Source organism: Suncus etruscus, chromosome 4, assembly GCF_024139225.1.
Source record: "Suncus etruscus isolate mSunEtr1 chromosome 4, mSunEtr1.pri.cur, whole genome shotgun sequence".
Lineage (NCBI taxonomy): Eukaryota > Metazoa > Chordata > Mammalia > Eulipotyphla > Soricidae > Suncus > Suncus etruscus.
The window spans coordinates 104,618,200-104,634,486 of record NC_064851.1 but is presented as its reverse complement, the minus strand read 5'-3'; the positions used below and the strand labels follow the sequence as shown (position 1 = coordinate 104,634,486).

General features: G+C 45.9%; 1 protein-coding gene across 1 annotated transcript; it reads right to left on the bottom strand.

The window, feature by feature from the left end:
- Positions 1–7,367: 7,367 nt before the first annotated feature.
- On the bottom strand, positions 7,368–8,968 carry LOC126007168 (tripartite motif-containing protein 75-like). Its single transcript, XM_049772647.1, has 2 exons — positions 7,740–8,968; positions 7,368–7,413 (listed from the first exon to the last, which is right to left on the bottom strand). Exons 1-2 carry the CDS (start codon positions 8,966–8,968, stop codon positions 7,368–7,370), a joined length of 1,275 nt encoding a protein of 424 aa, XP_049628604.1.
- Between the last annotated feature and the right edge of the window lie 7,319 nt (positions 8,969–16,287).

Here is a 16,287-nt window from a genome sequence, read left to right as displayed (position 1 = left end):
TCTAACTGCACTCATCACTCTTTGTAGTGAGCTTCATGTCATGAGCTGGACCTTCCAGCCCTCATCTCCTTTGTCTCTGAGAGTTATTGCAAAAATGTCTTTTATTTTTCTTAATACCCAGAGATGAGAGAGACTATTCTGCCTCTATCTCTCTCCCTCTGACTTATTTTACTCAGCATAATAGATTCCATGTGCATCTATGATAGGAAAATTTCATGACTTCATCTCTCCTGATGGCTGCATAATACTCTATTGTATATATATGTACCATATTTTCTTTAGCCATTCATCTGTTGAAGGGCATCTTGGTTTTTTTCAGAGTCTGACTATTATAAATAGTGCTGCAATGAATTTAGGTGTGAGGAAGTGATATTTGTGTTGTATTTTTGTGTTCCTAGGGTATATACCTAGGTGTGGTATAGCTGGAACATTTGGGAGCTCAATGTCCAGGTTTTGGAGGAATTTCCATATCATTTTCCATAAAGGTTGGACTAGATGCATTCCCACCAGCAGTGGATAAGAGTTTCTTCCTTTCTTCCACATCCCCACCAATACTGCTTGTTCTCATTCTTTGTGATGTGCCCCAATCTCTGTGGAAACTATCCAACTTGCCTTGTACAGGCCAACCTGGCTGAGTTCTTGGCACCTGAACCCAGTCATGAGTGATCCCAGACTAGTCAGGGATTAATTAATTGAGCCCTGAAGACAGCCAGGTGTGGTCTCAAACATTGTTTTACTTTGGTATTGTTTGGGGGCCACACCTGAGGTGCTCAGGGGTGATTCCTGGCTCTGTGCTCAGGAATTACTTCTGGTATGTTCGTGGAACTATGTGGGATGCCCGGAATTAATCCCCACTCTGCGTTGTGCAATGAAAACGCCCTCCCCACTGTGCTACCACTTTGCCCTAAATCATAGTTGATATATTTCAAATGCTTTTTAATTTTTGCAGCTTTTGTTCCAATTTACTTGTTTCCTTTATTTTTTTAAATAGTTATAAGTTCAGATGGTGAGTTCAAGATTATCAAATAAGTGACTGGAGGGACTGAAGAGATAGCACAGCAATAGGGCATTTACCTGGCACACAGTAGACCCAGGACGAATGGTGGTTCAAATCCTGGCATCCCATAAGGTCCCTGGAGCCTGCCAGGAGCGATTTCTGAGTGCAAAGCCAGAAGTAACCCCTGAGCACTCCCGGGTGTGACCCAAAAACCAAAAATAAATAAATAAATAAATAAATAAACAAATAAAAAGTGGCTGGAGTGACAACACAGAGTAGAGCATTTGGCTTGAACACGGCCACCCCTAGCTGGCCCAGGGTCAATCCCCAGTCTCCCATATAATCCAAGAGCCTGCCAGGAATGATTTCTGAGTGCAGAGCTAAGAGTAACCCTTAGTATCACAAGGTGTGACCCAAAAACCAAAAGCCCCTCCGCCCAAAAAAAAGTCAAGTGAGGAATCTTATCTTTTCAGATTCCTTTGATCACTGAAAAATCTACATTAAAAAAAAGATGAGGAGATGGGCCTGATCAATAGCACAGAGTGAATTTGCCATGAATGTAGCTAACCTAGTTTCAATCCCCAGAATCCAATATGGTTCCTGGAGCCTGCCTGGAGTGATTCCTAAATGCAGAGAAGGAGTATCGCCTGATCATTTCTGGCGAGGGTATTTTGTAAAAATACAAAAACAAAAAAGATCATTAACAGAAATGTTTCTGAAACCCTTGACAAATAGGGCAGAGAAAGAAGACTCAGATGAACTGCAGAGAAAGTTGAGCATCCCAAGAGGTCAAATACCTAATTTTTTTTTTCTTTTGCCTTTTGGGTCACACCAGTGACACTCAGGGTTTACTCCTGGCTATGCACTAAGAAATTGATTCTGGCTTGGGGGACCATAGGGGATATTGGGGGATCGAACTGTGGTTCATCCTAGGTTAGCACATGCAAGGTAAACACCCTACTGCTTACACCACTGCTCCATCCCCTTCCTTTTTTTACTTTTGAGCACCACCCAGCAGTGCTCAGGGCTTACTCCTGTTTCTGTACTAAGGAGTCATTCTGTGAAACCACGTGGGACAAATTGTGGTCATTTAAGGCAAACATATTTTTGGTTCTTTTTTGGAGGGGGTTATGGGCCACATCCAGCAGCTCTTGAGGTTACTCCTAGCTCTGTGATCAGAAGTTACTCCTGGTAGACTCAGGGAACCATATAATATGGCAGGGATAGAACAAGATTGGTCCTGGATTGGCCAACTGCAGGGCAAATGCCCTAGTCGCTATGCTATTGCACTGGCCCCAAGGCAAGACTATTACCCACTGTTCTATCTTATCTACTCATGAAATACTAAAGACCCTTGAGCATCTTAACTATTTTCCCATGCAACCCAGGTCTCTGTTTCCTAATCCTCGGAGTACCCCTCGAGCCCTCTTCATCTTGGTGTTTGGATACCTCCTTGCATTTTGGGACCAAGGCACAGCCCTGATCTAGTCAGACTTGATACAGTTGTTGGGTTGCTGGGGTCTCTGCTCTCCTATTTCATCAGCCCTGGTGGAGAAGAGCCTCCAGGCAATGACTATCTTAAATCCTTGGTAGACCTTTCCCTTTGCTTATTAAATTTGACATATGGGTGCCTACAGCACCCTGCAGCTCAACCCCATGGTCACTCCTAGGTCTGCTCCACTTTGTGCACTGTCACTGCTGGGTTCTTGCAGTTTGGAGCATTTTTGGTTGCAGTCACAGGCTGGCTCAAGCTTGGTGCCATGACCTGTCAAACACTCCAACCCTCACCGCATAGGACACTTCACTTGTCTGTTTCTCACGGACACTCTGTGACTGCCAGGGGTTTGCAAAGGTGAATGCCCAGCAGATGTGCCAGCCGCTTGGTGCTGAACTGGTGCTTGGAGCTCCCAGTCATGACCCGAAAGCAGTTTATCTGACAAACTACAGGGACCAAGCACTAGGGAGGTACGAGTGGATCACTCATAACCATGAATATCAGACATTCCTCCAAGTCCACAAGTACACAGAGACACAGCCGCTACTGTTATTTGAGATCATGAACCTCCAATTATCCCCATCCTGACATGTCACTGAACACCAACCCTTAGCCAAATCCATTTCCAATCAATAGGAAGACCCCAAGTTGCCTGGAACTCAAATGATGTCCTTCTCCCTCTCCAGGTCTCACAGGTAATTTTTGGCACATTTCTCTCAGCTCCAAGACAAACCCTGACACTCTTGGAGGTGCCCATCTCTACTTGTCCTGCTCCTGCTGAGTCTCCAGGAGGAGGGAAAGAATTATAGCTCCCTAGAAGTTGGAGCCACAGATGGGGTTTGCTCTACAAAACAAGAAAAGGATGATCTCCAGAAATCCCTGCTTTCCACAGCAGAAGCATTTGGGCTTGTTTGTTTCTTTGGGCACGACACCCAATGATGCTCAGGGATAACTCCTGTCTCTGCACTCAATAATAACTGGTGGCCTTGGGAGACCCTATAGGGTGTCATAGATTGAATTTGGGCTGGTTGCATGGAAGAAAAATACCTTTCCCATCTCTCTGTTCATAGGGATCCTAATGCAAGTCCTGAAAAAAAATGGAATATGCAAAAAATCACCAACAAAGTCAACTTGATCAAGGTTGGCTGGATTTAGTAGGGCCTGAGCCAATACCAGAGGGGCCTAGAAAAGGGCTTAGGGGATGCAGTGCAGGAGACTGGAAGTCTTGTCAGGAACAACCTATCTTGGGGAATGTTGGTATTTGCCTTTTAGCCAGGACACAGAGGCAAGGAACCACCCTTGGGGTATAAAGCCAAGGTGCAGGTCTCACTGGGCTTTTCCCAGAGAGCTGGAGTCATTGGTTTCCTGAGTAGTCAAGGCCTGTCTTCTGGAGGGAGGACACAGACCCACACAGGTGAGCTGGGATCTGGCTCCCATGCTGGGTCCATTTTTAAAAGAGCTTCTAGCTGATGGAGTGGATGACAGGATGGCTGAAGGGAGGCTGTGAGGAGAAGGGGAGGGGTAATAAGGTGGTGGCTGGGAGACCCACCTGTAAGGTTCTTGTGGACTGGACACAAGGGAGGCATTGAGGAACGAGACAGGATCCAACCTATGCCCTGGTTCAGGTCAGACGCAAGGCTCATGATGAAGTCACCTTCGTTTCTCAGAATGAGTTCTGCACTTGGTTTCTGTATTTGTCTGTTTGTTGGGTTTTGGGGCCAAAATATTTGGTGCTGAGGAACAATGCCTGGCTTGTGTTCAGGGTCCAAGTGTGGTGTCCACAGTCAAAACCTGCCCTCTGTGTTATTTGTCTGTTTTGTTATTTTTTTTAACTTTATTGATTGATTGATTGATTGACTGGTTTTTGGGCCATACTCAGTGGTGCTCAGGGGCTCCCCCTGGCCCTGCACTCAGAAATTGCCCCTGGAAGGCTGGAGGCCCATATGGGATGTCAGGAATTGAACTGGGTCTCTCCCAGGTTGGCCACATGCAAGGCAAATATCCTACCTCTGTGCTATCTCTCCAGTCCCCTTATCTGTCTGTTTTATTCCTTTTCACATATGTGTAGGTAATGATTTGCTAAAGTGTTGATATGTATGTATAAGGATGAACTTGTCCAGGGACCAATGACATGACTCAAGGTGATTCTCAGAATTTCCGACTTTAGTGAACATAGTGTTAAGAATATTCTTGAGCAAAGCTGCAACAGTGGTGCTCAGGGCTTACTTTTAGCTCAGCACTTAAGGATCATTCTTGCCCTCTAGCTGGTACTTGGGGGACCATCCACTTGCAAGACAAATGCCTTCCCTGCTGTGCTTTTGGTCCAGGCCTTTTATGGGGTTGTGTGTTTGGGTCATGCTCAACAGCACTCAGGGGTTACTCCTGGCTCTGCACCCTGAAATAACTCCTGGGGGAGCCTACGAGATGCCTAGTCTGATGTGTGCAAGCAAATGTGCTATCTGTGCTATCTCTTCGACCATAATTTTTGGAGGGGGGGTTCCTTTTTTTTTGTTCAACCTCTGAGGTACTAAGGGGTTACTCCTGGCTTTGCACTCAGAAATTGCATCTGGCAGGCTCAGGGGATCATAAGTGATGCCTTGATAGAACTGGGTTTGTCCCTGGTAGACCTTATGCAAGGCAAACTCCGTACAGCTATGCTACTATCACTCAGGCCCCCTATTTCATTTTTTGTAAGCAAGATAAGTTGTTTTTGGTGTTTATACCTGACAGCTCAGGCAGAGGATCTGGCTCTATGCTCAGAAATCACTGGGTGTGGCCCAAAAATCAAAAAAAGAGAAAATTGATTCTTCTGAGGATCAATGAGAAGGTGGAAGAGCTAGCCATATGGAATCATGGCGGACACTATGACAACTCTGAGAGCATTCCAGAATGTTCTGTCCCTTCCAACCCCAAGATTGGGGTGGCAGGAGATGGGGGGCAATTTTAATGGACCTTCTCCATACCCTGTGTTGCTCTGAACATCAGAGAGACTTGAGGAAGTGACTACCAATGAGGTGGGTTGTACCTCATGTGTGTTTGGCTTAAAGAGCCAAAGATGCTCAAAAGTCTAAGAGTAAGTGCCCACTAAGGACAGGTTTGGATACAGCTTCAGATCTGTCTAAATTAATGCCTACACATTGCCTATAAAACGTACAGGGAAAATCTCCTTGGTTTTGTTTGCTTTGTGATTGTTCTTCTAGTTCCTTGAGCTATAAGATTAAATTGTTTATTTCTAATTATTGCTTATTCAAAAATGTCTTATCAGCATCTGCTCAAATTCAGTCATTTTGGATATCATAAAAAGCCGTTACATTTCATCTTAAGTTATCAGGTTTCTAGGCTAGTTTTCAGCAATTCCCTGCTGAGATAATTTTATGTGTCAACCCATGAACATAGTATTGTTTTGAAGAGTTATAAAGATAGAAAGTGTATTCTAGCACTTACAGATCTGAAATTTTTTTGCCTTAGTTTACTGAGAAGTATTTGGTTTTGCCAGTATAGATCAATTGATCCTTCGACAGGGTCTAAAATTTTAACATAAGGACAGTTGTGCAGACTGGCTGACCACAGTATATCCTGTTCTCAGAATATTTTGCTGTTTGGCCATGAGGGAACAGGACCTCAGTAGGAATCATCACTCATGGAAAACAGTCTGCAAAATTGGTACAACGTGCGGCAACACCAGTATAAAACACAGGCGAGGCACATGCCACTTGGCCCTGTGCTAAGGCTGTTCGCTACTGTCCCCACCAAAGCAGTCTGCTTCCTTCAAGCAGCCTTCTTGCAATATACTCCATACATTTTTTTCTTAGTTGTCTTAATACTAACTTGGGGCAAATTCTTTTACTCCACCTCATCTCAAACCAGCCAGACTCTTACACATGGCATTCCATCATTTTAAATAGTCACTACTTCCTCAATGTAAAGAGGCATAAACTATCATTGGAACAACCAGTGACACAATGCTCTTTGGGTAAATATTCAAATTGAATGCAAAGTGAAATAGATCCTCAGGATTCCCAAGGAAATGAGGAGTCCCAAATATAACATTTCTTTTTGAAAACAGGGTGAAGTGTGGGTCTCATCGTAGCTGTAAAATGCATCTTTTCTATAATTATAGAAGAGAATATTGTAGAGATATTGCAAGAATCATCTATTTCTGTTAAGGTCATACACACCTTCACATCTCTGCTCTTACATTTATTTGATGTGTGTGAAGTGTGGGTGGCAGAGGGAAAGGGGAGGTCACAAGAGGGATTGTGTGGTCACCATTTTTAATCACCTTTATCATTCATGTTTTATTTATTTATTTATTTAGTTTTGGGGCCACACCCAGTGACACTCAGGAGTTACTACTGGCAATGCACTCAGAAAATTCTCCTGTCTTGGGAGAACATATGGGACACTTGGGGATCGAACCACTGTCCATCCCAGGCTAGTTTGAGCAAAGCAAACGCCTTACCACTTGTGCCACCGCTCCAGCCCCTCATTCGTGTTTTATTGCAAATCAGAATAGGTGGGGAAAAAAACAAACTTGGGTTCAGTACCAGGACAAGAGAATAAACAAAACAACAAAAAGTGAAAGATGTTCTAAGTAACTTGCTTCTTCTAGGTGCTAACTGTAAAATGAATAATGTCTTTTAGAAACTAGAAATGAGTTTAGTGGAATCTGAACACACACAGACACAATTCCCATTCCGAGTCAGGACAGTTGCATCCACAAACACACCAAGAGGGATTGGTGGGTAAGGTTCTATTGGTAGGTAGGGAAGCCCATCTAAAAGCAGGAGGCATGTGATGGCTCTAGGGTGGAGTCCTGGGGTACAAGTTCCCAGGCAAAGACTGGAGGGTGACAGTGTCCGCTAACCCCTTAGGTCAGGGTACAGTGAACTTCGCTGATAACTTGGCCAGAGATGGGGAACTGTATAAAGATAAAGAGTAGCAGAGAGTTTGGGGGAGGAAGGGGAGAATCACCAGCACCCAGACTGCAGAGAGGGCTTTGACTTTATTATCAGAACTTGAGTACACAAGAAGCCAACAAGACAGAGAATATAGAAAAGGGACTTGCCATCAGTAGACAAAAGTCATGGCAATGGTAAGGAGGAGGGCTCAATACATAAATAAAACAGGAGTTTTCCTGTAAAGCTGCCATAGAGTGTGCACAAGTGGCATTGATAATCCATATTGTAAAAAGAAACTTCTCCCAACTCATAGTCCAGGAAGAGGCCAACATGGTTTTGTTCTGACCATTCATCCAGGTGAATGCCCGGGAGCAGTTTGAACTGCCAGCAGCCATTGGCCGGGGACGGAGGGACCTGAGAATTTCGGGGAAACGATTCCTTGCACACCCCTATGGACCAGATCACTGAGCCTTGGAATGCTATCTCCCAGAAGTGCCGACCCCGTTCTATGGGCTCAGCCCCAAGGACGGCTTGATGAAATGTGAAGGCCTTGGGGTGCGGGGCAGCCGTGGATTCTCCAACGCTTTTATCAAAAACATACACCTTTGACTGGTCCTCGGAGACGATGAGATTGGGGTGAGTGGTTTCAGGGTCCAGGATCAGGTCCCTCTGAAACTTGCTCTTGAGGTTGTGCAGGCCAGCGTAGTGTGGAGGGAACGTGCGGATCTTCTCCATGGGCTCATGGGTCAAGGATTCCGGGAGCTCCACGCCGCCACACTTTTTCCACTGCCAATGCACAAACCTGATGCCCTGCAAGAGGCCCAGGTCAGTTTGTAGTTGCAGCCTCCTGATGTCAATCAGCAGTGTCTTCAGGGTGGAGGCCTGCTCAGACAATTTTCGCTGGCCCTTGAGGACATTTCGGGACACTTCCTCTAATTCCCTTAGGACCTTGTTCTCGATGATTTTCTGCTCATCTTCCAGGAAACACTTGAATTCTTTAGATTCCAAAGCAAAGTCATTCATCTCCTCCGCCAACATCTCTCTCAACTCTTCGCTTTCGGATACCTGCCTTTCCAAGGCCCTTTCTGCTTCCTGAAGCTGCTTCCTCAGATGCTCCAGGCAGCTCTTGAGCCTCTGCCTGTGATGTGCAGCGGCTTCTTCGATGGGTGTCAGGACATGGGCCTGGTGGTTAGGGGAGGCAGCACACTGGCCACACAGCAGCTCCAGGTCGTCCTCGCAGAAAAGGTTCAAAACTTGCTGGTGCCTTTCACAGTGGCCTCTGCCTTCTTCCTCTTCCTGCTCCTCCTCACTATTCTTCACCCTCATGCACAGAATCTCCTGGACCAGGTCAGCCATGTGCCCCAGCTGCCTGTTCTTCTGGGGGTGCCCATCTGTGCAGGGGTGCAGGCACACGGGGCATGGCAGGATGTCCTGCAAGTGCTCCCAGCGTTGCTGCAGGCATGAGCCACAGTAGTTGTGGCCACATTCCAGGGTCACAGGCTCCTGCAGGAAAGCCTGGCACAAGGGGCAGCGAGCCTCTGTGCGCAGCTCAGCCAGGAAGGCCGCCAGGGCCATGGCCGCGCCTGGTGACAGGGGCAGGGGCAGGCCTGGGACTGCTCAGCAGCAGTTGGAACTGCAACTCTATCCTCTGTTGTTCTGGGCTCTTCCTAGCTTTCTGGAGACCTGGAGGGAAAGTTGTTGTTCGTGTTCTGCTGGGGAGGAGGCGCCAATCCAGGAGAGATGGAAACCTAAAGCAATGTTGGGATAGAAATGCAATATTCAGATTGTGGAAAACCGATAAACCCACGAGGTTCTCAATAAAATGATAGATCTTAAGCAGAGGATCAAGGTATAAACTCTTATTTATAATACTTGCACATATTATGTCCTAAATTCTAAAACAAACATTTTCCAATTGAAGTAAATTAATACGTGGGACAGGAGTCTTATGTTTTGAAATGATTCATATAAAAAATAGTTTCTTCAGGATAGCAAACTCTGTAGTCCCAAGATACATAAAATTTTATGCCTAAATGTAAACTCCTTTCACCTGTACAACTTTCTTCATAAAATTTAGCAGAGGGAAAATTCAGATCACCCAATAATTATGTACATCCTTGTCCCTAGTAGAATAGTCACTGCATTTGCTGTATGTTCCTTCTATTTTGGGGCCAGGTATGGGCAAGAATAAATAACATCCCTGGAACACCTTAGAATTGTGATCATGAGCACAAAGTCCATATCGTTGACAAGTTAAAATGGGAAATAGCAGGAAGCATCCACATAAAATAAAAGCAATCATGACAACACTTAATCTGCAATTAGAAAAACACATATTTATGCATACCTAAGCCTGGGAGTCGTTTTGACACATATAAATGGCACCAAATTTTGCAAAATGATGAGCACTAGTCTTGGGCTGAACCCAAGCCAGCTGCACCAGTGTTACACGCACCCTCAACCCCATCACACCGCCATCCCACCCCCACAGCCTCAGTCCTGCCTTCCCAGTAGTGATCCTAGAACCCATCTTATCACCAGCTTTGTCCACCACAAACTCTCTTGCAAAGGCACCCAGGATGCTCTTCCTGTTCTCTTTGAAGCATTCCCACCTTTGCTCATTCTTTGTTACCTCCACCCTGAGTCTTTGTCCCAGCTCACCTAGATCCAGTGATGTGCTCAATTCTCGGCTGGACTGTCTCCAAAGCCAGGGTGTTCTTTGCTCCTTCTTCCCTCAGAGCCCACAGGAATGGAACACTCAGAAGCAGCATGGGCTTGCTTGCCCAGCTCCTCTGCTGGATTCGGCCTTAATAGCGCAGTGGGTGTGTCCTTTTCTCCCACCCTATTTGTCAAAAGCTAATCTCATCAGGATCCAAGCCATGATTGGCTCCCCGTATGTGTCCACTCATCCTCTCTGGTCCCATCACTGCAGGGTGGGGACTATCCCACTTGTTTTTTCTCGCACTTCATCTCCTCTCTCGAAGTGAAGCAGGGATCTCGTTGCTTGTCTTTCTGTTGTTCATCTTGACTCAGATTAGTTCAACCAAGTGGTTTTAATAGCTTCTCACCTTTAATCAGGTGCTTCCAGAATACTCAAACTTTGGGCCTGGTGTAACCCGGTGACACTTAGGTGTTCCTCCTGGCTATGTGCTCAGAAATCACTCCTGGCTTGGGGGACCATAGAAGACACCGGTGGATAGAAACGCAGTTCGCCCTAGGTTAGCACATGCAAGGAAAATACCCTATTGCTTCCCCACTACTCTGGCTCCCCGCATGCACTTTTGAGTCCTAGGGTTTAACTCCTGGCACGACAAACAATGACATAAACTCCACTAAACCCATTTCTTTAACCTTTGCCAGTTCCAAGGGGGGAAATAATTATTTGCTTATTCATCAATAAAAACCATACACAAAAAATTGATTCAGGCCTTTTTTTTTTTCTTTGCTTTGTGATTGGGCTACACAAGCGGTGCTTGGGGATGACTCCTGGTTCTGCCTTCAGGAAGTACTCTTGGCTGCCTCCGGGGATCATATGGGATGCTGTTCAAACTCAGGTTGGGGGCCGGCGAGGTGGCACTGAGGTAAGGTGTGTGCCTTGCAAGCGCTAGCCAATGAAGGACCGTGGTTCGATCCCCTGGCTTCTCATATGGTCCCCCCAAGCCAGGGGCAATTTCTGAGTGCTTAGCCAGGAATAACCCCTGAGCATCAAATGGGTGTGGCCCCCTCCAAAAAAAAAAAAAAAAGCAATATCAAACTCAGGTTGGCTGTGTGCATGGAAGTGCCATTTCTCTAGCTGTGCTATTTCTCTAGCCCAAGATCAGGCTTTGGTATTAATATTGTCCCCCTCGATTAAAGACCATATTAAGCCATAAATCAACAACAAGTACTCAACCGGTGGCACCTCATTTACATGTTTACTAGTGAGTCCGCTTATAGCCTCCCTTATTGGGAAGAAATTACCAGTGCAAATGATGCTATTCACAATCGGCTGTCATGTGACTCATTAATAAAATCATATTATTGGGACCAGAGCAATAGCATGATTGGGAGGAGTGGTGGTGCCTTGCACTTGGCTGACTGCAGTTCAATCCCTGGCATCCCATATGGTCTGCTGAGTCAGCCTGGAGTGGTTGCTGAGTACAAAGATAGGATTAACCCTTGAACACTACCAGCTGTGGCCCAAACATCAAAACCTAAAATTCATAACATCAACATTTTGAAAAATAGTAGACACTTTTATCAGGGTAACGCTGTTTTTGGTTTTTTTTTTTTTTTTTTTTTTTGGTTTTTGGGCCACACCCGGCGGTGCTCAGGGGTTACTCCTGGCTGTCTGCTCAGAAATAGCTCCTGGCAGGCATGGGGGACAGAGAGAGAGAGAGAGAGAGAGAGAGAGAGACAGAGAGAGACAGAGACAGAGACAGAGACAGAGACAGAGACAGAGAGAGACAGAGGCAGAGGCAGAGAGACAGAGAGACTGAGACAGAGAGAGAGACAGAGAAAAAGAGAGAATGATAGAGATGGAGAGAGGCAGAGACAGAGAGAGACAAAGAGTCTGATACTCCCCGGGGTGCTTGTGCTCAGTCTTAGAAAGTCAGTGCCAGCCTCTCCACCCGGGTTTGCAGAACAGGAAGAGTCAGGTTCTAGGGGGGGGGGTTTGCCGTGGATCCGGTTATTGCTCACCCCAGTTTCTTAGGCTAACAGGACAGGAAAATCGTCATCTGTGACCAGAGAAGCTCAGGACCAATCTCAGGTCTTCCACCCACGACACACACTACTGTTTGGGTGCTAGAGACTCATGGACAGAGGACACTGTGGCAGGTGGAAAGCAGAGGCCTGGAGAGTGGGCTCTCGGCATGAGCTTTAGACCCGTGGCATACATGCTCTGACAAAGCCATCCGGATGTGAATGCAATGGCTGTTGGAAATTTCAAGAACCCCCAAAGCCCTGGGTAGCCTGGGCTTAGAGCTTGCAGCCACAGCAGCTCTTCCTGGGCTGGAAGTTGCGAGCAGTGAGTTTCTTTCTACAGTCTGAAGGACAGAGCCTGTCTAGGCACACTCACAGTGCAGCTCACAGAACTTGCCCCGATTTCTCAGTCTTCATCCTTTCTCTTTGCTTATGCTGGACCCGAGTCTTGTTGCCAATGAATGGCCACCCTCTTGTAAATATTTTCTAGGTTGTCTTTTGTAATGGGAAGTTCTGAAAAGAAAACAATTGCTCTGAGTGGGGAAAAGAGACAAAGGTACCTATACCCCTTGGTGTAAATATTGCAAACCACAGTGCCAAGAAAGCGGAGAAAGAGAGAAGGAGGAGAGAGAAGAAAAATATCTGCCCCAGAGGCAGGCAGGGGAAAGGGCATGAGGGAAACTGGGGGCATTGGTGGCAGGAATGTGCCCTGGTAAAGGGTGTTGGACATTATAGGATTGAAAATCAAACATGAACAACTCTATAACTAAAAATACCTAACTGAAATATGAACAACGTGTAACCACAGTGTTTAAATAAAGCAATTAGTTATGTTGGGCCAGATCCAGTGATGCTCATGGGTTACTCCTGGCTATATGCTCAGAAATTGCTCCTGGCTCGGAGGACCATATAGAATACCGGGGAATTGAACAGTGATCCGTCCTAGGCTAGGGCCAGCTAGGTAGATGCCTTACCACTCCATGCCACCACTCCAGCCTCTAAATAAAGTAATTTATATTAAAAAAATAAAAGTGTTGAGTTCAAGTTCAGTTATGAAGTCTGAATGTGGTATTTCTCCCTCTAGTTCAGTTTCAACCGACCATATGAGAAAAGCTCCTCTTCCAGCGAATGAGACCCTGTCTGGGAATTTCTCTCCTGGGGTTCCTAACACTAGGACCCCCAGTAGTCTCCTCTCTTCACCTCTCCTCTGGACATATGACTGCCCCTCTCTGCTTATGAAGGCTCAGTAAGGGTGAACTGTGCCCCCAGTTCACTGTAGCTGTGTTTGTGGACAAGTTCAACCAGCTTCCAGCATTAGTCATAATTAGTTCCTTTTCTTTTCCCTGACCTGCCATGTTCAATTCTATTTTTACAAAGAGAAACTACCTAGAAGGAAGAACAGAGAGGAACCCCACCAGAACAGGACCCCCAAGTCCATCTTTTAGAAGTGACCCTCCTTAAACAAAGCCCAATCAGCACCTCTTCCTCTAGCCAGTATTACTAGGAGTGAGACTGGGGGGAGTGGTGGGCAAAAGCAGAAAGAAAAGAAATAAAGGATTTACTTGGTTTTAGAGGAGAGAGTGGATTATGTCCCCACAAATGCCATAAATTCTGGGGTCATTTTTTTCACATATGGGAGAAATCTCAGGATTCAACCTATCCAGAGGTCAGTGGGTCAAGTCTTACCATGGGAAAAGTACCTTCGAAATATGGCCTCTGCCATGCCAGCTGAGTTTGAACACACACACACACACTCACACACATGTGTGTGTGAGTGTGTGTGTGTGTGTGTGTGAGTGAGTGACAGAGAGAGAGAGAAAGATGAATCACTGATAAAGCCACAAAGACACAAAGAGATGAAGTGGCAAGGCCACTGATGCTCATTAAACCACATTTAAATCTGAGGCACTAGTGCCAGCCTGGAGACCTGGAGGGAAAGTTGTTGTTTGTCCTCTGCTGGGGAGGAGGCACCAATCCAGGGAGAGATGGAAATCTAAAGCAATGTGGGACAGGAGTCTTATGTTTTGAAATGATTCATATAAAAAAACAGTTTCTTCAGGATAGCAAATCTGTAGTCCCACGATACATAAAATTATGCCTAAATGTAAACTCCTTTCACCTGTACAACTTTCTTCACAAAATTTAGCAGAGGGAAAATTCAGATCACCCAATAATTATGTACATCCTTGTCACTAGCAGAATCGGCACTGCATTACTGTATGGTCTTTCTATTTTGGGGCAAGGTATGGGCAAGAATAAATAACATCCCTGGAACACCTAGGATTGTGATCATGAGCACAAAGTCCACATCGTTGACAAATTAAAATGGGAAACTGCATGAAACATCCACATAAAATATAAACAATCTTAACGTCCCTTAATCTTCAATTAAATAAACACATATTTATGCATACCTAAGCCTGGGAGTCATTTTGACACATATAAATGGCGCCACAGTTTGCAAAATGATGAGCACTAATCTTGGGCTGAACCCTGTCATCCACAGGGCCCTGCATGCAAGCAGCCAGCTGCACCAGTGTTACATGCACCCTCAACCTCATCACATCGCCATCCCACTCCCACAGCCTCAGTCCTGCCTTCCCAGTAGTGTTCCTAGAACCCATCTTATCACCAGCTTTGTCCACCACAAACTCTTGCAAAGGCACCCAGGATGCTCTTGCTGTTCTCTCTGAAGCATTCCCACCTTTGCTCATTCTTTGTTACCTCCACCCTGAGTCTTTGTCCCAGCTCACCTAGATCGAGTGATGTGCTCAATCCTAGTCTGCACTGTCTCCAAAGCCAGGGTGTTCTTTGCTCCTTCTTCCCTCAGAGCCCACAGGAATGGAACACTCAGAAGCAGCCTGGGCTTGCTTGCCCAGCTCCTCTGCTGGATTGGCCTTAATAGCGCAGTGGGTGTGTCCTTTTCTCCCACCCTATTGGTCAAAAGCTAATCTCATCAGGATCCAAGCCATGATTGGCTCCCGCTTATGTGTTCACTCATCCTCTCTGGTCCCATCACTGCAGGGTGGGGACTTTCCCACTTGTTTTTTTCTCGCACTTCATCTCCTCTCTCGAAGTGAAGCAGGGATCTCGTTGCTTGTCTTTCTGTTTTTCATCTTGACTCAGATTCGTTCAACCAAGTGGTTTTAATAGCTTCTCACCTTTAATCAGGTGCTTCCAGAATACTCAAACTTTGGGCCTGGTGTAACCCGGTGACACTTAGGTGTTCCTCCTGGCTATGTGCTCAGAAATCACTCTTGGCTTGGGGGACCATAGAAGACACCGGTGGATAGAAACGCAGTTCGCCCTAGGTTAGCACATGCAAGGAAAATACCCTATTGCTTCCCCACTACTCTGGCTCCCCGCATGCACTTTTGAGTCCTAGGGTTTAACTCCTGGCACGACAAACAATGACATAAACTCCACTAAACCCATTTCTTTAACTTTTGCCAGTTCCAAGGGGGGAAATAATTATTTGCTTATTCATCAATAAAAACCATACACAAAAAATTGATTCAGGCCTTTTTTTTTTCTTTGCTTTGTGATTGGGCTACACAAGCGGTGCTTGGGGATGACTCCTGGTTCTGCCTTCAGGAAGTACTCTTGGCTGCCTCCGGGGATCATATGGGATGCTGTTCAAACTCAGGTTGGGGGCCGGCGAGGTGGCACTAGAGGTAAGGTGTGTGCCTTGCAAGCGCTAGCCAATGAAGGACCGTGGTTCGATCCCCTGGCTTCTCATATGGTCCCCCCAAGCCAGGGGCAATTTTAGCCAGGAATAACCCCTGAGCATCAAATGGGTGTGGCCCCCCTCCAAAAAAAAAAAAAAGCAATATCAAACTCAGGTTGGCTGTGTGCATGGAAGTGCCATTTCTCTAGCTGTGCTATTTCTCTAGCCCAAGATCAGGCTTTGGTATTAATATTGTCCCCCTCGATTAAAGACCACATTAAGCCATAAATCAACAACAAGTACTCAACCGGTGGCACCTCATTTACATGTTTACTAGTGAGTCCGCTTATAGCCTCCCTTATTGGGAAGAAATTACCAGTGCAAATGATGCTATTCACAATCGGCTGTCATGTGACTCATTAATAAAATCATATTATTGGGACCAGAGCAATAGCATGATTGGGAGGAGTGGTGGTGCCTTGCACTTGGCTGACTGGAGTTCAATCCCTGGCATCCCATATGGTCTGCTGAGTCAGCCTGGAGT